This window comes from Musa acuminata, chromosome BXJ2-4 (assembly GCF_036884655.1).
Source record: "Musa acuminata AAA Group cultivar baxijiao chromosome BXJ2-4, Cavendish_Baxijiao_AAA, whole genome shotgun sequence".
Lineage (NCBI taxonomy): Eukaryota > Viridiplantae > Streptophyta > Magnoliopsida > Zingiberales > Musaceae > Musa > Musa acuminata.
Window position 1 is genome coordinate 38,244,741 of NC_088341.1, and position 22,933 is coordinate 38,267,673.

Below are 22,933 nucleotides of genomic sequence, written 5' to 3' on the forward strand. Positions count from 1 at the left end.
TGGGTAAACAAAGAGATCGTAGTGTACCCTGTTCTCGAGAGAGCTTTTATGAGACGCCTCTCTTTCCCCTTCGTTCGAAACAGAGTCGGACGCCACGCAACAGTGTTCGGTGATCTTTCTTCTCCGATCGGCAGACATCATCGAGCTTTCGTTCTTTCTCTTCTTGAATTGGCGTTGTAGTATTTCGATCTCTATACGATCCTTTTATCTCCTTAGAACTCAAAGAGTAGAACAGATGCTAAGGTGGTGCAGTTGCAATTTGCTTCAAAGATTACGGCGCCGAGAAGCTCCAACACAACATCTGTAACTACGGCGTCGACTCATTCATCGCAGTTTTGACTTCCTCATGCTTGGGGATGTCTATCCCCACCGTCCAATCTCGATCTGAAGGATGAAACGGTTCGATCGGGCGTATACCGTTGTGCGGCCTAAATTAGTGGACGGCTCCTGATGAATATTGTGAGTTCTATTTGAAAGTAAAGCTGGAGAGGATCCGCATCAGGTGATTCTCGAGGAGTGGTTCCCGTGCCGCCGCTGATTCGGTTGCGGGCCGCAATAGCTAATCGCATCATCACGTCATTGGCTTAGGGTTGTCGTTTAGAGAATTGCCTTTGGTTTCGTCTGTTGAAGCGATGATCCGATCCTAACGTCCCGATCTACACGCGCTCGCTGCCATCGGCCTTTTCATCGCCTGAATCGCTGCCGGCGGATCCTCTCTCGTGGTCGACAGTCTTGCCGATACTTCGATTTCGGTCCTCCTTCGTTTTCGTAGTTAGCGCTAGGCTTCTTGGTGTTGCCCTTTCTTTCGACGAAAATTGGATATTTCCGTTTGGAGATGGGTTTTTGATATTATCCTCTCGGCAATTTTCATTTACAGATTGGTTCTTGATTACCTTTGGTTGTTTTAGTCCTGTGCATCTGATCCGCCTACCAATTGTATGGCAGAGCAACTAGTTGCGCTGCAACTTTAGTTGAAATTGAATGCGTCTTTTCCTTTCCGGCTGGGGGGATTACACAAAGATGAGTGTTTGTTTATCTTCCCCACTTTTTTGTTGACCTTTTATGCAGGAAAATAATACTTACCATCATGATGATTATTTACCGTAAAATTTGTATTCGTCTTATATTGGGCCCATTCACTTTTTTGTTTTATTAGGAATTGACCTTTGCACACTGTTATGTTGCTAGCTGTTCTTTCCACATCAGTCAATAATTTGCTCTTGTTTAATGTGTCCTTCAAATTGATTTTAGAACCAAGGACAAATTAGGCCTTTCGTTTCAGGTACTTTAAACTTTTACTGTTCTTTTTCTATCTGACCTCTATGTTTCATTGACCGCTCTACACGCAAAATAGAAAACGAAAAATGAAAAAAAGAGAAGAGCAATGTCGAACAATCATTTAGGAGGGTTTGAGAATGACATGCCACTTACGTTCAGTGAAATTGTGTAGTAGACTATAATTATTTTATTGCCATATTCTACATGTTTTTACTCTGAATATACTGTTTTCTATTGAATACACACTTAGAAGAATAAGAAGCATGTAACACATACTAAGTTTCTTGCTGTTACTATTTGGTCTTCTTAGTGTCTTATTTCTTCTGTTGCAACACCAATGATGTTTTTGCAATTTTAATAAGATTACGATCTCACTTTGTTTATCTTATTTTATAATTATTTTGTAATTATCAGGTTCTAGGAGGGCTGCAAAACTATTCAGGAACAGATTTATGTCGATTTTAGTGAATCAGTCATCCGTTTTGGGTCCAGAATTGACTGATGATGTAGAGGTTGCTCTGCTGTCTGCAGTCGATGATGACCATGGAGGTGTCATTGTTGAATTGAAGGAACCAATGGACCCTGCAGCTTTCCATACTTCGTTAAGAGCATCTATAAGTAATTGGAAGAAGCAGGTTATTTTCTCAATCATGGATATTTTTTCCCCTCTTGGATGTCCTGTGTTTTGCTTCAGCTTTCTTGGTACATAAACTAGCTAGTGCTACATAGTAATAGCAACTGGCTCAACATCTGAAGCCAATTAACATGCTTGTTCATTACATGAAATATTTTTAATATCAATAGTGGAGGACTATATGCTCTCTCCTTGTTTTAGAAACTTTGAAATGGTATACTGGAGTTGCTGCTTTATGAACACGACTCCTTTTCTATGGCATATGCTAAATTGCATATGCTACTTGGGAATAGTTTAACCTTTGAATGTGCTGCCAAATGCTTATGCAATAGATAGAACATTTATAATATTTAAGGATTGTCGTATTGTATCAGGTACTGGACCCTTATTGGTTGTCGGCATTGGTGTTTCAACGACGAAGAAAGAGAGAAGAGGAAGGGCGGAAGAAGAGGAGTAAGAAGGTGGAAGATAAAGGAAGATAGAGGAAGAACAAACATTTGTACATAATTTTATTGACTTAAAAAGGGCCTATGATAGAATTCTAGGAATCTATTATGATGGGTTTTAAAATAGAAAGAATTATTTAGTAAGTATAGTGATATGATAAAAAATATTTATCATAGGGTAGTCATTATAGTGATTTTTCAATGATTAAGAGAGTTAAGTTATTATCCATTTTAGATCCATAGTGTTCTGCATTGCTAATGTAGGTCTTACTAGTTATATATAAGATTAGTTCACATGGTATATGTTATTTGCTTATGGTATTGTTCTTCTTGGTGACAGCTTAGCTAAGATTAATCATGAACTTGAATTATGCAGACTTACCTAGAAAACTATTTCGTAGGTTTTATATCATGTAGAACTAAGGCAAGATCTATGAATTTGTAATACTAAGAAAAGAACAAGGGATGCAGTTATGTTGGATGGATAAGAAGAAATGTATAAAATATAGTTATTTTATATTATCATTCAAAAAGGAGAAATTGATATTCTTCACATAGTAAAAATTAAACAAAGGTTTTATGATCATCAAATGTCCCTTATATTAAAAAAAATTCATATGATATTTTTTTGGTTGGCCATGCCTTATAATAGTGGTGTTGGACTGTTAAAAGAACATACAAAAATTTAATTGTAGTTGAGAGAAAACACTAAAGGAAAGAAATATTTTCGTTCATAAATAACTAGGTTCAACTTTAACATATAAGATGCAATCATGTAAGTTGTTGTGAACAAATGTTGAAGGGGATTTAGATGTTAGATGAAATGGTTGATGCCAAGAAAAGGTTGAGAGAGACTTGATAAGGCTTCTTAGAAGCAATAAAAGTAGGTGTTTGCTAAGTTTAACTATACATGATGCTTTATACAAAGATTGACATAGTAAAAGATTCATGTAGTCCTCCAAATGGTTAGGACACTAGTGTGTTGTTGTACAATTGTGTCTCCCAAATACTTTCATCTTTTGTTTTTGGCTTTTGCATAAATTTTGAATGCATGTACAGTTGGCTTGAAATTTAATATTTGCCATTATTTTATTCCATTTTCAGGGAATAAAGGGTGCTTGGATTAAATTGCCTATTCAACTTGCAAATCTTGTTGAAGCTTGTGTCAAGGTAATTTTTTTTATAGACAAATGATATACAAGAAATTCCTATCTAAAGTTTCATGAATGCCTTCTATTTATGATTCAAAAATTTGTAAAAAAGAATTCTTCAATGAATCTTAAAAGTTTATTAGATCTTCTCTTCTCTCACCCCCTACTTCTGTGTATATACATGTAGGAGACACATTTATATGTAACCAAGATAGTGTTGGGAAATCTGGGGCGGCATCATATGCCCAGCGGAAAAATAGAAACAGAAATAACAGATTTCCCACAGAAAAAATATTTTTTATTGTCGTGCAAAGATTTGTGCACAAAAACTTGTAAAACAAAAAAGCTGTGCGTATATAGAAGATTGTGTTACCTAAGGAAATTATATATCCCTGATCCACACGGCATTCTTCAAATCGCTGCCCATTATCCAAGCCTCTTAGATTAGTGAGTCTCTACCCATTAATCTCTGATTAGCTCTTATTGGATCTCATCTATAAGATATAATAATTCAGTGCTTAATGAATATCCAATAAGATAGGGGCTCCGGTGGACATATCATATCTGAACGTCTACTCGTCACAACACTTATCATATCTATATGACCCTCTAGGTCTAATATCGAGCTGGTCATGAGTCGTACTATTCAGAACTTCTTCTGACTTAGTGAATTATTATCTTCATAGCAATTCACTCGATTTATCGACTTCGACTTATCAATTGGTGTGCTGTCAGACCCATATAGTTTCTCCTTAAGTCTCACTCTAATCGAAATTTTCCGGAGTATTCTCTCTCTCAATCTGAATGACCTTGGCCAAGGATTTGTCTGAGTAAGAGTATACTAGATCTGAAACTTTTAAACCTATAAGTCTGGTATCAAAGAGTGGAGTACTCATACATGGCATCCTTAGTGTCTCAAGTCGACCAGGTACACTACTGGGATGACGAAATCGCTGTATGACAAAGAGGTATCATATGGATGGGTATACAACACACCAGTCGTCTTTATCATATGGATGGGTATACAACACACCAGTCTGTCCGGTTATCTTGATGTCTCTCTCGAGTAACCTATAATCAGGATTATTTAGGGTCTGTGTTTAAAGGTTCGGTCTCATTATTGTGATCTAATCACGATCCGATTCTTATTGCACATATCAATGGACATCATAATATACTTATGTATCAAGTAATATAAAGTGATAAAATGTCAAAATAATAATGAGCAAAAAAGAGTGCATGTCATGCCACACGTGTCATCACTTACGTGATTGGCTTGCAGGACACCTATGACTAGTAGATAGATGGTAATTGCCTATATCCATGCGGTGAAGCATGCAATTCTATTCCTTAAACAAAACTGTTTAGGGATATGTAGACAATGGTTTTGTGCTATTTTGAACAAAATAGCATGAATTTTTTGTTTATACACAATGTTTAGAAATATAAAATTATGTAAACAAATTATCAAATGTTCCATTAGAGAATTTATACACCCTAATATTGGTTAATAAATAGGGTACCTATACATTCAGATATCTGTTATGGGGATTTAACCTCTGTTAAAGTGAAGTATACAGTTTGTTATCTGTTACACATTTATTTTTCCTTTTTACTTTATTACGTTTGTGATTATGTCTTTCTCCTTGTTATGGAGTCGTAATTATTTTATTCAATCAATCTTAACTTGAAGAAAATTTGTTTACTCGAGGCATATTATCAAATCTTCCAACAATCTATTGTTACTTATATGAGTACATCTCCTTGCATTTCTAACATGTGTACCTCATTTTAGGCAGAATTGCCTTTTGTACCAACTGGTTGCTCATGAAAATTTGTCATTGAACTTGCATATGTTCTTCTAGCCTGACCTTTATAGATGTATGTGTCATAGAATGCTGAATTTTTTAAATACATATTAAAAAAATCATTCCTTTTAATCTGTCACATTACATTTATTTTGGAAATGTATGTCATAATTTTATTTTAGCCTGATTAATATAGTAATTTTGCCTGAATATTTTTATGAACTTTATTCTTATTCAGGAGGGATTTTGGTACCACCATGCAGAACCCAGTTACTTGATGCTTGTTTGTTGGCTTCCTAATACCGAACATACCATACCTGTAAATGCCTCACATAGAGTGGGAGTTGGAGCTTTTGTAATGAATGATAAAAGAGAGGTATTTCAAATGTGTTATTTATGTTTAAATTTGTCTCCATAGGCAACAGATATGAACCTGATATGCTTTCTTCAGATTCATTTGCTCTTATGTCATTTACTTTGCTCATTACTACTTCTCTAATGGAGTTCTATGTGTTGTGATGTTTGTTTCATTTTTTTTAGTGACCGTCATTGTTTATAGTTATTCTGAATCTTAAAATAATTTCACTTGGTAGGTTTTGGTGGTCCAAGAAAAGAATGGCATACTTAGAGGTTTAGGTCTATGGAAGTTTCCCACAGGAGTTGTTGAACAAGTAAAATACTCCAACCTTGAATATTGAACAAAATATTGATGTTTTCTGGATTGTTTAGATATTATTTTTTCACCATCTAAAGAGTTCCTTTTCTTTTGTAGGGTGAAGATATTCATGCTGGAGTAATAAGGGAAGTAAAAGAAGAGACAGGAGTATGTAATTTCCCTTCAGATACACAAAGGAATAAAAAAATAAATCAGAGTGGTCTTCTTATTTTAATAACCTCAAAATTTTCAAGGCCAATTTGCTCAGTCTAACTAATTTCTCTTTCTATATATCACAGATTGACACTGAATTTATTGAAGTTCTTGCATTCAGGTATTGCAGCATACTCATTTATGACAACTATATATGTAACTAAAAGATCATTTCTTTTTTTGTTGTATGTACCATATCCATCTGGCATTTATGATCAAGTTCTTTCAACATGTGATTCTTTCTTGGAGATGGTTTTCATTGATTTTGAGAACTTATATGTGTGACGAGTTTATCACGATAGGAAGCCTTGTTCTCTATATTCGTTGTCACTGTTATAGTTCTTTTAGATATTACCACAGGCATGCAAGCTTCACAGCCCAAGAAAAAAAAAGATGTAGATGCCTTTACATGACTAAACTGTACCAACAAATTGCATTTAGTTGACACCATTCAGCCTTTTATGATTTGTGTATTTACAGGCAGAGCCACAAGTCGTTCTTTGGGAAGTCAGATTTATTCTTTGTGTGCATGTTACGCCCTCTTTCACACGACATTTATCCTCAAGAATTAGAGATCGAAGCTGCCCAGGTAAAGGAAGAGACAAGGCTGGTAAAAGCTAATTATCGTCCCTTGGTTCTTCATACAAGCAACTGTTTCTTCCTGGAATAACTACATCTAGCATGACCATCCCTGGTTAATAATACCGGTAGCAAGCTGTGTGACAATCTTTATGCAGCTTTTCTGCGTGATCATGCAAGCATATAGAAAGTAGCAATTCCAATTTGCAGCATGTTGTAGGATGATAATTATCTTTATGCAGTGGATGCCAGTGGAGGAATATGCAGCACAACCTCTCGTCCAGAAACATGAGCTATTAAAGTATATTCTTGATGTCGGCATGGCAAAGATCGACAAGGGCTATTCTGGCTTCTCGCCAGTTTCCGTGAAGGCACCATTCTCTGGTTCACAGGGCCATCTCTATCTAAACAGCAGGGACTTGAACCTGCCAAGAACTGTCAACATGTCTTAGAGATGTTAATTGTCTGTGAGTTCATTATATTCATGCTTCTTCATTATTCTCTAGTCACATGCAATTTCTCGTACATTATTAGGCGATCAAACTTATTGACAGTCTTCGTGATATCTGTCTGTAAGTTGGAACCATAACTTTCCATTCAGATGTAATTGGATGATTTAATGACGCATGAAGATAATGTGACTGCAGGTGCCGAGTCTAAAAGATACAAGTGATCAATAACATGCATTGAGTTCTAATAATACATGCTTCGTGAAATGTCACATGGTAACAGTATGTATGGATGACAACTGAGAAAGAGAAGATGAGTAGCTCTTAATGGTCATCAATCTTTTGCCTCTTTGGAGCTTGTTCAGACTCATCACCGTTGCTCCCCACCACCGAGTCTCCCATTACTTGATCGAGAGGTGAATGGTTGCAGTTATCCTACAAGCACATCGATTGAGAGGATGTTCAGATAAAAAGAAAATGGTATTGTACAAGATATGTTCGATTTAATTGCAACAAGACTTGCATTTATATCTAATTTATTCTCGACATGTTCATTTAATCACCTGCAGATAAAGTGCAACAAATTCAACATTGCTACTGCATCCTAAGGGTCACTGAGTTATTCTTGACCACCAAACAAGCATCAAACAAACATTATCGTTTGAAACCTTATTGATGGGGCCCGAGTTAAACAATGGAACTCGAATGAAGATTAGTCCGAGACAGCTTTAACCAAGGAGGTACGAATACCGACATCCATGGGTTACCACTAGAGAAAAAGGATCACAACCGACGAGACCTCGATACATCTCTAGTTGCGATACCATGTGCATTCACAAATTTAAATGGAAAGCTGGTAGTAAGAACAGATGAAAATGAATACATAGCATATACCTTTGCACTGGACATAGTAGTAGTGGCAACAGACCTTCTATTTGCTCGCCTACCTAGATTGATCTGAACAGAGATACTAGCTTGAGACAGATCCACACCGGAACTTTGCAGTGCTTGTGTTATCGTTGTTAAAAACCTGTATGCACATAAGCAATAAGAAAACAGTTTGAGTTCTTCTAAGTCATTCTGAACCCAGAGTTGACAAGCATGAATAAACTCTCACAAATATAAGTAACAGAAAGAGAGCAAGTAGTAAACCTACCAAACGCCAAAATTCCTGATAGCTTGCAGAAAATTCAAGAAGTCTAAACAATTTGTACAAGACTTATCAGCAGAAATGCTCAAAGAAAAGTCACGATCATACCCAGCGAATCATTGATAGATATTATGATCTATAATTCACTGAGTAATCACAACTATGGATGCCCCGACAAAATAGAGGCAGATGATCTGGCATTTTTAAAGCCTAAAACACCTTTAAAGAGAAAATAATATTGTAGTTTAATCAGGACTCACCCCTGAGAGTAGACAGTGGAAATGTTTATTGTGCCTTCGTCAATTACTAGCTCTCCTTGTTCACTCAACATGTCGCTGCTCATGGTGCAGTCAGCTGGACATGATGATCTTTGCCATCCAGATTGTGGCTGAGATAGGAAGTTATCTGGATCTGAAACTAACCTCTCTTGAGGATGGGATAAACCAGGTCCTCTTTCAAGCGAGGCATAAGCATTTGATTGCAAAGGATCAAGCACTGTATCTGTACCAGCATTAGTATCAGTCTCTGCAGCATTTGTTGCATTTAATGGCACTACTGGGATGTTATTGTCAATGAACTTTTCACTGAACAAAAATCCAGGTTGAGCAGGCCCATTTTTAGGGTCGCAGATGCCATCTGTGTTACTCTGTCATTAGCCAACACAAAAGGAACTTCAATACAAAAAATCGCTATTGATGTGAGCACTTCTAGGCTTAAGCATGCTCAGTTATCACATTAACCATAAGAAATTCAAACATAAGCTACCTTGAACCACAATTAAATGATTTTAAATGAGTTAATTCAAGAAAATGTCCTCTTTGGGAAGGGAAAATAGGTAATATTTAGGAATATAGAAATTAAACATATGCATTAACTCATGCCCATTTCAACCAAATAGAATATCATATTACCCATGGCACAAGTTTTGCATTTTCCTGATTCCAGCCTGAGTATAATTCGTGCTTCTGTTCCTTCTCTTGTAAAAACTTAATATATTCAATAACCTGCATAAGGGCGTAATGTTTAGGAATCACGTGTTCAAATAGCTTTAGTTGCAAATAGAAAAAATAAGTAAAGTTGTACCTCCATGAGAAATGAAGCTCTATCCCTCTTCTGATCACTATGTGGTATAAGATCTCTAAGAATCTGAAATCTGTAGTATAAGCCATTTCTCTTGCATGATGTATTGGCCATAGTAAGTCAAAGAGCAATAAAAAAAAGCTTAGGGCTCAATAAGTTGTTCATTGTTCCATTTTGGCTATTCTAGCCCTAAATTCAATGATGTAGTACCACAAAAGTGATCCTAAAATAACTGAAGGCCAAAAAAGATACATATTATAAAACTCGAGGCAAACAAGGAAAGATAGCTACAAAACAGTGCAACAAAGGTCACATGATAGGCAAATTTGTTCTCTGTGATGTTAGTATAGAAACAAGTTCACTATCACTGAAAAGCAAGGATCACTGTATCATGGTGTACCGCTCGATACAGGCAGTATGTATCAGTCTAACAAGGGATTGGTATGAACGGTACATGTCAGTCCGTCAGTACAACCCATCATACCATGTGTTTGGTATGTCGGTACGTACCGTACCAATGGCCAGTCGATACATCGATACGGATCAATAAGGTGAACCATGTTGAAAAGAATAAAAAAACTATTGTTGAGAAAAAAAAAACAGCCATAGGAGAAAAACAAGGAAAATCTAAACAAATTTCGATATACTAGATTTGTATATTTTAGAACAAAATTGAAGGATGCTGATGCTAACTTGACCAAAGAGGAGAGAGAGAGAGAGAGAGAGAGAGAATTAAGTAGCCATAAATTCATCAACCTTTTAGACATGAGGCCCCTCTTTAAAAAGATTACATAGGACTTATTAGATTGTCTAGGACTAATTAGATATCTAAATGCTAAAAGATTTCAATTGGTCCTTTGAAAGTCTAATACCAATGTATGCCGCATTGGGAAAGATCAATACTATAGAAAGTGATATTTCACCCACATGTTGCTCTATAAGGTTTTGCATCAAGTACATAACTAGACATGATATGCAAGAATGGTCATTTCAAGTTGGTATTTGACAGGTATAGTCTAGAAACCACAAACTTGACTCATCTACCTTAAGTAGTTTTCACAGGTCTCAATAAATACAATCTATAAGGATCACTTTGTATATTAACTCAATTGGTGCTGACTGGTCCACGGTCGATACTGGTTGGCTTCTATCCTAACTGATTGTTTCAGCATTTTTTTCCTGACAAACTTCCGATCTTCTTAGAAAAGACCATTTTGATGATCCAATTCGAAAAATCCTGATCCTATATCCTGCAGCCAATCCGAAATCTGAACCCTTTACAGAAACAAGTTTAGAGGTGTCTATGATAAGGACATGGAGGAGATCCAATAAGAAGATCTCAAGATAGTTCCTTGAGAATATTAATGAAAGGAGTATGTGCCTGTGAAAAAGAAATGAATTGTAATTTTGCCTACCTGTCATTGATCTTGCACCTTCTGCGTTGCTCCATTGCGGAATGCTTTGATCTTGGACTTGTGGGCATGGCTGCCTTCTCACCACTCTTCCCATCCACCTTCGCCGAAAGTTCCACTACAACAGAGAGGAAGCAAAAGAAGTATCAAATTTACAGCCAATCAAAACTTTGTGATAGTTTGGAAGTACCCTTTGTTATGCTTAATAAAACACATTTTATTCATCAAAAAGCAAAAAAAAAAAAAAGCCATTTGGTCTGAACAAATGCAAGCGATAAAAAAACATATCAGAAACCTAATGATGGCCAAACAGCTTCGAACTGTGGAACAAACAAATCACAGTTGATCTGACCACCACTACCCTTCCCAGTTTGAAATTTCAGGAATTGCATTGTGATGTTTCGATATGTGTATTCATATATACTGTTGATAGCTCCCACAAAAGTAGCTTCTCATGTCATCATTTCATTAAATCTACAAACATACTGTCTCATAACTTTCTAACACTTACTCTCACGTGCAGACCTTAAAAATATTTAATTTAGCCATAGCAAATTAATATATATTCCTTGTAGAGACAGGGACAAGAGATTGGAAGTAAAAATGCACTCCCTATTCATTCAACACGCATTGCCTGTTCATTCATGGAATATCTCAATACCAGAAGTCGTTCTTGCCATTGAGCAAAGGGCACATTCAGCTATTGTTGGGAAAGAATATTGTGAATAAAAAGCTTATACAAACGCATGCGAGCTTATCTTCCTGGCATAGTCTTCCCATATAATACATACTATCTTTATTCCATACCTTAAAAGACCATGAAAGGAAAAAAAAGAAGAAATCTTTCTGAAAGAGATGAAAGCAGACTTAGGAACCCAATCTGGATACTCTCCAACTCAGCAAAGTAGACTATTTTAACAAAGAAAAGAAGATGGACGAATAGGGCAAAGAAAAAGAGGTCTCCGACATAGGAATTAGCAAAATAAGAAGATTTGATGCAGAAACTTACTGCATTTCATCTTTTAATTGGAAAGAAGAATTAAAGCCCCACGAAACCTAATTGCTCTATTCGACTCCGCAAGTTAAGAGCCTAATTTCCCCCCATGAATCCAGATAAACGAATAAAAAGGGTATATTTTTCTATACGGAGATAAATGAAGAGAAAATAGAAGCAATCGAACACCGAAAAATAGAGAAGAGAAAGGAAGGAAAGGGTAAGAAAAGGAAAACAGTACCTCCCGGAGAGCAGGAGCGCCGTCCCCTCCCGAGCTCCTCCTCGTCTCCGCTCGATCTGCAGGCCGACTCCATCAATCGATTCCCCCCTCCTGATCGTCGTCCAACGTCCGCCTAACTCGCACCAGCTCTCAGCGACCACATGGAGATTGATCGATCCACGGAAAGAAACCCGAAACCCTAAGCCCGGCGCGCCCTTTTGTTTGATTGGGTCCTCTACCTGCCAATTGTCAACAAATAGAGGGCCAAAGTGCAATTTTACACTCCGTTATAAATTGTGACAATATACCAAATAATATTGATATATATTTGTTCATTTTATAATATAATAATATTGATATATATATATATATATATGAGAGAGAATACACTAAATATATTTACAACTTCTCACTAGTTTTGACTGTCTTTAGATGGATTATAATACTATGAGAAGAATATCCAGATGAATAATGGAATGTATCTCCATTTTCCTGTTTATATTGTTTAATGATTAAAATAAAATAATAATAATAATATTATTATTATTATTATTATTATAACTCCTAATTATTTGAACCAATTAGATTTAATCACTAAGAATTTAAGAGAAGAAAGTAAAAGTGGATTTATAAAAATATAATAATAATAATCTTATTAATTTAAAATTATATATTTGAATATAATAAATCAAATTTAACGAAGTATTGTTAATAGGAACTAAAAAAAGGGAAAAGAAAAATGATATCTTACATTAATATAATAAATGTAAATTTTATAATAATGATATCTTAAATTTGAATATAATAAATCAAATTTATAATAAATCATTTTATAAAAAAATCAAATTTGAATTTGAATATAATAAATCATTTTATTAAAAAAATGACATCTTAAATTTGAATATAATAAATCAAATTTACAAAGCAACGATCTTACATTAATGTTTTTATAATGTCAATTTTAAATTATTTTTGTTGAGAAGACTTTCTACACTGAAAGATGATATCTTGATCATCAAAGTGGGCACCGAAATGTCGTCATGCAGCTCTCAATTCAACATCTTGATTGATCGATTTGTCTTGTGCACTATTGCCACGCATAAAGAGCTCTCCATCGACCATTCCATGATCAGATCACAGAATTAGGCATTCAATCATTGACATATCCCTTTTATTTTCTTACTAATATGATTTATCAGCATTCTATTATTTCTAATATGTTATGTTAAAAGAGTTTTTAGTATTTTTTTATTTGACGTAATTATCCCGCTGTGGCGGTACGGCTGTTTCGGTCCCTTAGGAAAAGAAGGCGCCAAAGCCTTCGCGGACAGGGTGACGTCGCCGTCGCAAAGATCCCCCACTACTTATCGTCCACGTCATCACTCGCTTCCATCGTTGGGCGGCGAGCATGGGCCCCACTGACACTAACCGGGTGAGAAGTTTGCATGGGCGGTCGATCCGTAAGGGGAGTGCGGATCTCATACCGACGGGTGAGATCGTTTGGCATCACGAGCACCGACGGCGGATGAATGCGCTCGCAGACAAGATCTCTGTACTTAACCACGGTTAGTTCCTTAACCCCGTATCGCCGCCACGGCGGGGTTCCATAGAGACCGAGGGGAGGTCGGGGAACGGGGCGGAGAGAAGAGTGGGATCGCGGCCGTCGGTTCCAGCTGAGTCGATCTCCGATCTCCTTGGTAGGAGGGCTTACCCTGCCGTGCTTCGTGTGTGTAAGCTCTTCTGCATCTTAGTAGTTCACGGAGAAGTATGGCCTAGCTGTGAGTCCTCTTTTTCTGACGATCTACTCTCTTGCAGCTTTTGCCTCTTCCGTGCGCACCAAGGAGAGGAAGAAGACGCTCTCCACATTGGCTTTTCTGGCCTGGTTTCCATGTCTCCTAACCTGCCGGCACAGATGGCAGTTGCAGTCTTAAGGAGTACCACTAGCAGTGACTTCCATGACAACAGAGCTAGCGAGGGAAAGCCTGTGGGGAGGCGGCGTGTGTTCATCCAGACGGAGACTGGCTGCGTGTTGGGGATCGAGTTAGATCGGCAGGACAATGCCCACACGGTGAAGAGGAGGCTGCAGCTCGCTCTCCATGTCCCCACCGAGGAGAGCTCGCTCGTGTTCGGTGATCTCGTGTTGAAGAACGATCTCAGCGCCATTCGTGGCGACTCCCCACTGCTTCTCACGAGAAGCTCCATGCACAGGAGCTCCTCCACCCCCTGCCTCTCCCCGGGCGTAAAGGACCTCCACCAGAGCGACTCGAGCGGGCCAGTTGAGATGCTGGGCTGCTCCAGTCGCCGTGCTCCAATGAAACAGCTCGTCGGGGACGCCGTGAAGGCTATCAGACGCGGTGTCGATCCCGTACCCGTGCACAGTGGGCTCGGAGGTGCGTACTACTTCAGGAACAGCAGCGGCGACAAGGTCGCGATCGTGAAGCCGACGGATGAAGAGCCATTGGCACCCAACAATCCCAAAGGTTTCGCCGGGAAAGCTCTCGGGCAACCAGGCCTGAAGAGATCCGTGCGTGTTGGCGAGACCGGCTTCAGGGAGGTGGCTGCGTACCTTCTTGACCATGGGAGCTTCGCACGCGTTCCTCCGACGGCGCTTGTAAAGATCACCCACTCGGTGTTCCATGTCAACGTTGGATTGAGTAGCGGCAACACCTGCAGCAGAAAGCGACAGTGTATCAGCAAGATCGCTTCGTTCCAGCAGTTCATCCCGCATGACTTCGACGCCAGCGACTACGGCACGTCGAGCTTCCCTGTCTCTGCGATCCACAGAATAGGGATGCTCGATGTACGAATCCTCAACACGGATAGGCATGCTGGGAATCTGCTGGTGAGGAAGGTTGAGACTGGGGATGGTAGACTTGGGGGATGGATGGACCTGATCCCCATAGATCATGGCCTCTGCTTGCCGGAGAGCATGGAGGATCCCTATTTCGAGTGGGTCCACTGGCCACAGGCATCGGTACCGTTTTCTGAAGACGAGTTAGAGTACATTGCCAATCTCGATCCGACGAGAGATTCCGACATGCTTCGGATGGAGCTGCCGATGATCCGTGAAGCCTGCCTTCGAGTTCTGGTCTTGTGCACGATCTTTCTCAAGGAAGCAGCAAGAATCGGGCTTTGCTTGGCGGAGATTGGTGAGATGATGAGCAGAGAGTTGAGGGGAATGGAGGAAGAACCCAGCGAGCTGGAGGTCGTTTGCATGGAGGCGAGGAGGTTAGTAGCAGAAAGAGAGGTACTAAGTCCAAAAGCAGAGTTAAAGGAGGAGGAGGAAGAAGGCTTACACTTTCATGTCGAATGCAAAGAGGATGATCAGGATAACACGTACAATTCATTGCAAGCATTCAGAAAGCATCCGCCGAAGTTGGAGGAGAGCATCGAGGAAGATGAGGAGATCACTGACTTCACACATGTTCGTGAGGAGTCTGCTGCATCACTGAAGGGTGTCAACCTCACTGAAACAACTAAGAGAAACCAGACTGCTAAGGCATATGATAGGGATGAAACACTTCATTTTGGCACGAGTTTTGTGAGGCTGGCAGACATGAGTGAAGAGGAATGGGGAGGTTTTCTTGAGAACTTCCAGGTGTTGTTGCAGAGTGCATTCCATGATCGAAAGTGTTTGGCCACAAAACAGAGGCAGAAGCAGAGGCTGGGGATAGCATAATAGCATACAATTTGGTGAGGGAGGAGGAAGTGAGCTTGTGATGCTCCTGTGTATTTTCAGCTTGTAGCTGCTAGAAATAAAACCTTCAAAAAGTGGACATGAATAATGTTAGGCCATGGCTGCTTGAAATAAAACTTAGATCATGTATATTGCAATCTAATTTGCATATTGTCTGCAATGGTCTTTGGATTGTTTTTATCAACCTGTTTTCCCTGCAGGCACTGAAATTTGTGGAGATTGATTGTGATTGTAATTTAGGTAACAATAATGCATTTAAAAATTTTGATGTGAAAATCCTTCTGGGAAGTTCAATTATCACTTACAAAAATAATTCTCATTTTCGCTGCCTAGGAATGATCATTCTCTGCATCTGTTGAAACTATAGCTTAGTGTATGTAGATTGGCAATAATAAGAGAACTCCTGGCAGGTCCACTATGGATTTAAGAATTTGGATTGGTTTGGTAACTTAGTTGATTAAATGTAGATTCCTTGTGGGGGTTTTGGTGGTTCATCACATTGAATGATTCTTGAAAATAGAAAACTAAAGCAATTCTATAATATTAATCACAAAAAAGTAGAGGATAAAAGACAATGTGAGTCACTGACCTTGTAAAAGATATTGATTCTTGGTTGCTTGGTGCCCAAAGTCATCTACAGACTGAACCCCCAGTTGAAGATATAAGAAATGCAGTAGGCTTCATAAAGTGTAGGTTGACTGGATTTCACATAAGGCAATTTTGCATGGGTAGATATCCTTTGAAATTAGTCTTGAATACAAAATTATTCACTAGCAAGATTCTTCATTCAACCACAAGCATGATATATCATCAAGTAATATGGTCATAGATCATTCATCAGCTAAATGACCTCTGCTAACTCATTTACTTTAATGATCTAATTCATACTGTTGGTGACCTCTTCAAGAAATGCTGAAGCACAATGGTAGGGATTGCATGTTATATTTCTTCACTTTGTTTTTTGAAGGGTCACACTGTGCTGTTCACTTTGTTGGGAGCATTTGCTGTACTTCTGCAACCTTTTAAACCTGTAGCAAACATTTCTGCCAATGGAGTCTGGTGGAAGCTTGATGAGAGAGTCCCAAACAGGGACAAAAAGCTCTGCTGCCTCCCTCATCCAAAATTATGGGCAACAGTCTCTGAAACAGATGCCAAGAAATCATTGCAGCATAATTGATGCTGGTAGGAAACAGGAAAACAATGGGCCAGTTGCTGATACAGCCCACTGTAAGTTTGTAGGACCACCCAGCCAAAGTTTTTCTGATCTTGGTTCTGACCATAATTGTTTCTGATGGTGAGGAACATGTCTGCAGGCTGCAAGTCCCTGTCCAACTTCACCCACAATCTCCATTTTTGAGTTCCAAGATGATGACTTTGATTGTGATAAGATGATTTGAATACAATAAATTTTCAGAAACTATTGTATCATACACTCAGATGCTAGTTTTCCTGAGGATCCATACCCTGGTTTCTCTTACAGTGATTTGCATAGTATTTCTCTGCTGTTTGCTACTGATACGCTTGCTTATAGCTAAATAACCCAATTGCAGAGTTCTGACTAACAGCTGTTTAACCTCACCCTATGACAAATATCTGGCTCATTAACTTCTGATGTCTGAAATCATTTGTGGATTCAATTCTGAGCCTTGACAAAATGTGCTGATAACTTGAAGAGCTTTGTTAAGACCTTAACCGAGTGTTTTTACCACAAACAGTGGTCCTCTCCTATCATTAGCTTTCGGTGAAGAGACTTGTCATGCCAACAAGGAAAAGAACATTGACTTTATTAAGGAAGTGAAGCGCTAGATTTCCTAATGCCCATTTTTGATGTGTTTCACCTTAAACCAATAATCAGCAAAAAGAATATATCATAGAATTTAATAAAGACATCTTGATATCTGATCATTCTTTCCTGATTTCCTTTCTGCATGGTGATGAATCTTGTATTTTCAGCAGTAAACCCTGTCAATTTCAATCACAGTCTCTCATGAAATGCCTGCAAAAAAAGTTCATACAATTCTACCTAGTCATTGCTTGTTCAGCAAAGCTTATGAAAAAGAAACATCCTACTTCCTTGCTCCATTAAGGACAAAGACTAGTATGTGAATAAGAGTATACGTTGCTTCATATGAAGGCTTGCCAATTCTTAAGATTCTAATTTAAACTATAAAATGGTTTTCTTATTTTTGCAATCTGAAACAAAATGTGGCAACAGAACAGACATTACCTTATTACAAATGAAATGTGATAGGCTGAAGTTTCTCTTTGGAGATTTGCTGCGATGGTGGTAGAATGCTTTCTTCAACACTGAGGCTGCGGTTCAGCAAGAAGCACAGAACTTGCAACCCGGCAATTGTAGTTTAAAGTCCGCATCACTTCTCAAAAAACAACAATTATAATTATAGAATTGCTGGTGTCACCTGCACTATACAGAAAACAGTTCAAAATTATTCTTAGCAAGCTGAAAGGTAGTCAATATGTCTTCCGTAGACAATTCCAGCATAAGAACCCAGATTTTATTTGCCTCCGTGTTTATTTCTACACTTCCCATTCCAAAAGAATGATTCATGAAAATTTTCAAAATTAAACTGAATAACAGGCAAACACTGTGCCTGCTCACGCCACTCCACTAAGCCTTTGACACAGGCCTGCACATACTAAAGAATACCTTTCTTGCATTACAAGAAGCTGAAGAATTAGCTGACTCTTGAAGCTAGATTTCTTTTTCGCTCAATCAATAACCAAGTTTCCTCTTAAATGCTTTCTGAAATTACAAAAAAAGAAGTCGTCGGAGTATTTACAGAATCGTCCATCTTGTCAGTATCTCCATCTATAACTATGGCCACAAAAATTGGTGTCTCTGCACTCTCCACTATAACAGAAACACAATCAGCTTATCTTAATTTAGCTTCATCGAAAAGCAAGATCCCTAGTCAGTGAGGGCACATGGTTTTATTATACCTCTTGCTATCCTTCATGTGGGTAAAAATCTAATTGCATATTTGCCAACTCAATTTTCTGTATTGATTTTGGTCATAACATACATGAATCTTTGCCCCTGCCAGTGCCCAAATAAGGCCGTCATTATAGGGTTGCTGTGGTATCATCCATCCTACAAGCTGACGAACAAAGACATGTTGCTCAATATATTCACTAAACATCCACTGGCTGATATTTCCACCATATATCAGCTCCAAACAAGTGTAGTTAAGTAAGAAGATTATACCCCTGGATATCTTGCTTACTGGCTAAAGCAACTCCAAACTTAAGTTATGTAGGCTACTGAGTTTCCTGGTTCAAGTAGCTGACTGTGTCCTGACATCAGGAGCAGAGAAATGATGTGCCTAAAGAAGATGATCTAGCGACTACTCACCAAAAGTCACCACATGAACAAACTCCTCCACTAAATTTATGGAAGCGGATGGCATCTCTTACAAGAATATCCCGACCAGTGATTTTAGAAATAAACTTAGTTGCATTGTGGCAATCCACACAAACACGGAGGTTCTTAACTACTCTTATAGGTAGTTCTGGTGGGATAAAAATTAAACCAAAAGCAATAGCAAGCTTCTCACTGTGGTGGCCAAGCATATGAATCTTCTCCGACTCACTTACATCATGCAAGACAGAGCTCAAGTCAGGCTTGTATCCTTCTGCAATCATCTTATCATTGAGCTTCTCTAGTTCAGCATATATTCTCTCTGAATAGGGGTGAGACTGATCATCAGCAGAAAAGATGTGAACCTTGTTCTTGTACTTAATCCAACTGCAACCAGGCTCCTTTTTTACCTTTTTATCTCTCATTCCCCTTCTCAGTTTTGCTACCTCATCCCAGTTTCCTCTGGATGCATGCAAACTTGAGAGCAACACATAGCTTGCTGGGTTATTGGGATCAAGTTCTATTAAGTTCTCAGCTGCCCATTTCCCAATCTCCAATTCACCATGGAATCTGCATGAGCTCAGCAGTGTTGCCCATCCAATTGCATCAGGGTGACAAGGCATCTGTTTTATAAAATCCTCAGCCTCCTTTAACCTTCCTGCTCTGCTTAATAGATCAATCATACATGTGTAGTGATCTGCTACAGGAACAATATGGTGATCATGTATCATGGAATTATAATAGCTATATCCTTTCTCCACCAGCCCTGTTCGACTGCACGCAGAAAGAACACCAATAAACGTGATGCCATCAGGCTTCACACCATCATTCAACATTTTCTCAAACAAGTCGATCGTTTCTTTTGCTTTTCCAAACTGTGCATAACCTGAGACCAAGGCAGTCCATGAGACCGAGTCTCTAGTCTGCATCTCATCAAACGATCTATGTGAGTCTTCAATGATCCCACACTTACCATATAAGGTCACTATTGCATTAGAAACAGTAATGAATGAAATCAACCCTGAAACTATTGCTCGACAATGAAGCTGTGTGCCTTCTTCCAAGCTTGCCAGATTGGCGCAGGAGCTAATCACACTGCCAAGGGCAAAATCATCTGGCTCGACCCCATGTTTTTGCATTTCACAAAAAATCCTGACAGCTTCCTCACTACATCCATTCTGACCATAGCCCACAAGCATCGCTGTCCATGACACGATGTTCTTAGTTCTCATCCTCCTAAAAACCACTTCTGCGTGCCTGATGCTCCTACATTTGGAGTACATGTCGACCAAAGCACTCCCTACAAAAACATTGTCGTCATAGTGAGTCCTACTTATGTAGGCATGGGTCTGCTTCCCTAGTTCTAAAGCAGAAAGACCTCCACAGGCAGTTAGAATACTGCCAAATGTAAACTGATCGATACCGACACCTGCTGCTCTCATTTCCCTAAACAAATCAATGGCTTCCAACTCCAATCCATTCTTTGTAAGCCCAGTAACCATCGTCGTCCATGAAATCGAGTCCCTTTCTGCCATTTCTCGGAATAACTTCTTTGAATCCTCAACCATACCACAACGAAGCAGCCCGGTCATCATAGTGTTGTACATAACAACATTCTTCTCCTCCATACCTTGGAAGACCTGCAGTGCCTCTCTGATAAACCCAGATTTCGAGTACATATCCACCAGAGGACTGCCCACAAAGACATACAACTCGAATCCAAACTTTATTATTTGACAATGGACTTGCCGACCCAAACTGGCCGACGAGCATGCTGACGAGAGTATAAGCATGGTAGAGAAAGTGATACGGTTGGGTATGCGCCCTTCCCTCAACATGGCACAGTAGGCCACGACAGCTCTATCTCGGGAGCCATGGCCTGCATAGCCCGAGATGAGGGAGTTCCACGACACGCCATCCCTTTCAGGCATCGAGAAGAACACTTTTTCCATTTGTGGGATGCACCCGGCCTTGGAGTAGGCCGAGAGGATGGCGTTCCATGAGAAGGAATTCGGATGGGGAATTTTGTAGAACAGGTTGCGGGCGTAGCTGAGAAGGTCGGACTTGGCGTAGCAGGTGATGAGTGTGTTGGACAGGAAGGTGTCGGCCGAGAGGCTGAGAGTCTTCAGGATCAAGCAGTGAAGCTTCTTGAGGTGCGATCGGTCTTGGGTTTGGGACCAGAGCTTTAGGAGGGAAGAGTAGTGGTTTGAGAGAGAGGAAGCCATGGCGGCAGGAAGAAGAGCGGGTGACCAAGACGGGTATTTATCGGGGAAGAATCCGTAAGGATTCCTCAGTGGCCGTGACATCAACCGAATGTTCTTCTGAGGTCTAATCAAATCATGTCCGGAGAAGTGAAACCAGTCATGCCATAGAAGAGACGAAGATCCAACAAAGGCACAAGAAGATCTTGCAGCAGATCTTTGTTGGATCCATTTGAGCCTCGCCCGTCTTGACTTTTTTAAGTCAACTAAATTAATACGATTCCAATGTCAATATCTTTATAGGTACTATATGTGATTCGAATTTCTCGTCACTTAAAATATATAAATATATATATTTTCCTTGTATAAAAAAATACTTAAAATTCTCGATTTTTATTTATCATTACTCGATGTTTCAATCTTTTAATCTCAATCTCTCAATTGCCACAAATGGTCTTCGAATATGCATAGCAACACGTTGTTGTCTATGGATGCATGATGAGCTTTACAAGACGAAGCGACATTTTGACAAACACCGTTTGGGCATGAGAGGAGTTGACGACACTTTTACAGGCATCCGTCGACACGCATCATCTGAGCGACCAAAGCTTCGATTTTTATCTCAAAACCTCGATAACATGCCGCACTACAGAACGGAAAGCCGAGTTCTGGTTTTCGAGATCATACCTAGCGAGAGATTAGATCGTCGTCTTGGGTAGGGAGCTCGTGGCGGCACACCGGGCACGTGTTCCTAATCCCGAGCCACGGCAGGATGCAGCCCGCATGGTAGATGTGCGAGCACGGCAGCCGCCTTGCGGCCTCCGCCGACGCGATTCCATCCTTGCAGACCGCGCAGAAGGTGTTTCTTTTAGCCGCGTCCTCGTCCGACAAGACCACGATCGGAAGCCTCTCGACGACCGGCCTCGCCGCGGGGGTGATTCCGATGTTATCTTGGTCGATTTCATGCTCCACCGTGTCGCCGCGCAGTTCCTCCTCCTCCGCACGATCATCTTCTTCAAGATAGTATCCGGCGTCCTCATCGACATCGGCATCGTTCCCTTCTCCTACTCTTAAGTGCGACCCAAACGAAAACCAGGAGTCGGATACCACTCTCCTCTTCCTAATCTTCCCAGTAAATTATAATATGACATATCAAATGATTTGTAGTGTATTTTGATTTCATTTGACTCGTTTATATTATTATCGATAAGCTTTACCCTATTTTTGTTATGGCAGTCAAAAAAATATAATAGATTAAAAATACTGTAATATGTCAAAACATTATAATAGTTAAAAAAATTGATGAACAATTTGAGTATTTTAAAAATTAGTAGCACTATTTGAGAAAAATAAAATTAAAGGTACAAAAATATAAAGTATAACACTATATTTGGTTATTTTATTTATAGTGAACAAGTATTTAATTCATCGTAATTAAGTATTTTCTTTAGTTACATAAGTTCTTCTTATAATAAAAGACAAAGGTTTCATATAATTTTTGCTTCTATTTTTATTATTTTTATATTATTTTTTATATGAGGTATATGAGAGTTGTATTGTTCCCTTATGTATTCTTTATCTACCCAC

General features: G+C 39.1%; 4 protein-coding genes across 16 annotated transcripts; 2 read left to right on the forward strand and 2 right to left on the reverse strand.

Annotated features, from left to right (window-relative positions):
- The first annotated feature begins 3 nt into the window (after positions 1 to 3).
- On the forward strand, positions 4 to 8,244 carry LOC103983259 (nudix hydrolase 2). 10 transcript variants are annotated; one of them, XR_010486298.1, is made up of 12 exons: positions 14 to 109; positions 1,693 to 1,913; positions 2,287 to 2,373; positions 3,463 to 3,528; positions 5,556 to 5,693; positions 5,911 to 5,988; positions 6,090 to 6,140; positions 6,272 to 6,306; positions 6,666 to 6,774; positions 7,007 to 7,231; positions 7,412 to 7,693; positions 7,783 to 8,244. XR_010486298.1 is itself a non-coding variant. In XM_065105579.1 (10 exons), exons 1-10 carry the CDS (start codon positions 49 to 51, stop codon positions 7,214 to 7,216), a joined length of 1,056 nt encoding a protein of 351 aa, XP_064961651.1. In that variant the 5' UTR covers positions 16 to 48; the 3' UTR covers positions 7,217 to 7,410. The 10 variants fall into 10 exon arrangements, 9 of the variants coding, with proteins under 9 accessions (XP_009398749.2, XP_064961651.1, XP_009398750.2 ...); XM_065105579.1 differs by lacking the exons at positions 7,412 to 7,693; positions 7,783 to 8,244 and having other exon boundaries at positions 16 to 109; positions 7,007 to 7,410; XM_065105584.1 differs by lacking the exons at positions 14 to 109; positions 7,412 to 7,693; positions 7,783 to 8,244 and adding an exon at positions 116 to 502 and having other exon boundaries at positions 7,007 to 7,410.
- Positions 7,422 to 12,293, reverse strand: LOC135610730 (transcription factor BIM2-like). 2 transcript variants are annotated; one of them, XM_065105585.1, is made up of 7 exons: positions 12,091 to 12,293; positions 10,859 to 10,973; positions 9,447 to 9,534; positions 9,275 to 9,367; positions 8,624 to 9,009; positions 8,108 to 8,243; positions 7,422 to 7,648 (listed from the first exon to the last, which is right to left on the reverse strand). In XM_065105585.1, exons 1-7 carry the CDS (start codon positions 12,161 to 12,163, stop codon positions 7,538 to 7,540), a joined length of 1,002 nt encoding a protein of 333 aa, XP_064961657.1. In that variant the 5' UTR covers positions 12,164 to 12,293; the 3' UTR covers positions 7,422 to 7,537. The 2 variants fall into 2 exon arrangements, with proteins under 2 accessions (XP_064961657.1, XP_064961658.1); XM_065105586.1 differs by having other exon boundaries at positions 9,447 to 9,516; positions 12,091 to 12,291.
- A 983-nt stretch (positions 12,294 to 13,276) lies between these two features.
- LOC135610733 (phosphatidylinositol 4-kinase gamma 6-like) lies at positions 13,277 to 15,903 on the forward strand. Of its 3 annotated transcripts, none has more exons than XM_065105594.1 (2): positions 13,277 to 13,799; positions 13,885 to 15,903. In XM_065105594.1, exon 2 carries the CDS (start codon positions 13,958 to 13,960, stop codon positions 15,746 to 15,748), a length of 1,791 nt encoding a protein of 596 aa, XP_064961666.1. In that variant the 5' UTR covers positions 13,277 to 13,799; positions 13,885 to 13,957; the 3' UTR covers positions 15,749 to 15,903. The 3 variants fall into 3 exon arrangements, with proteins under 3 accessions (XP_064961666.1, XP_064961667.1, XP_064961665.1); XM_065105595.1 differs by having other exon boundaries at positions 13,277 to 13,766; XM_065105593.1 differs by having other exon boundaries at positions 13,279 to 13,795.
- A 566-nt stretch (positions 15,904 to 16,469) lies between these two features.
- LOC135610732 (putative pentatricopeptide repeat-containing protein At1g68930) lies at positions 16,470 to 22,031 on the reverse strand. Its single transcript, XM_065105592.1, has 2 exons — positions 17,994 to 22,031; positions 16,470 to 17,762 (listed from the first exon to the last, which is right to left on the reverse strand). Exon 1 carries the CDS (start codon positions 21,449 to 21,451, stop codon positions 19,136 to 19,138), a length of 2,316 nt encoding a protein of 771 aa, XP_064961664.1. The 5' UTR covers positions 21,452 to 22,031; the 3' UTR covers positions 16,470 to 17,762; positions 17,994 to 19,135.
- Positions 22,032 to 22,933: the final 902 nt, after the last annotated feature.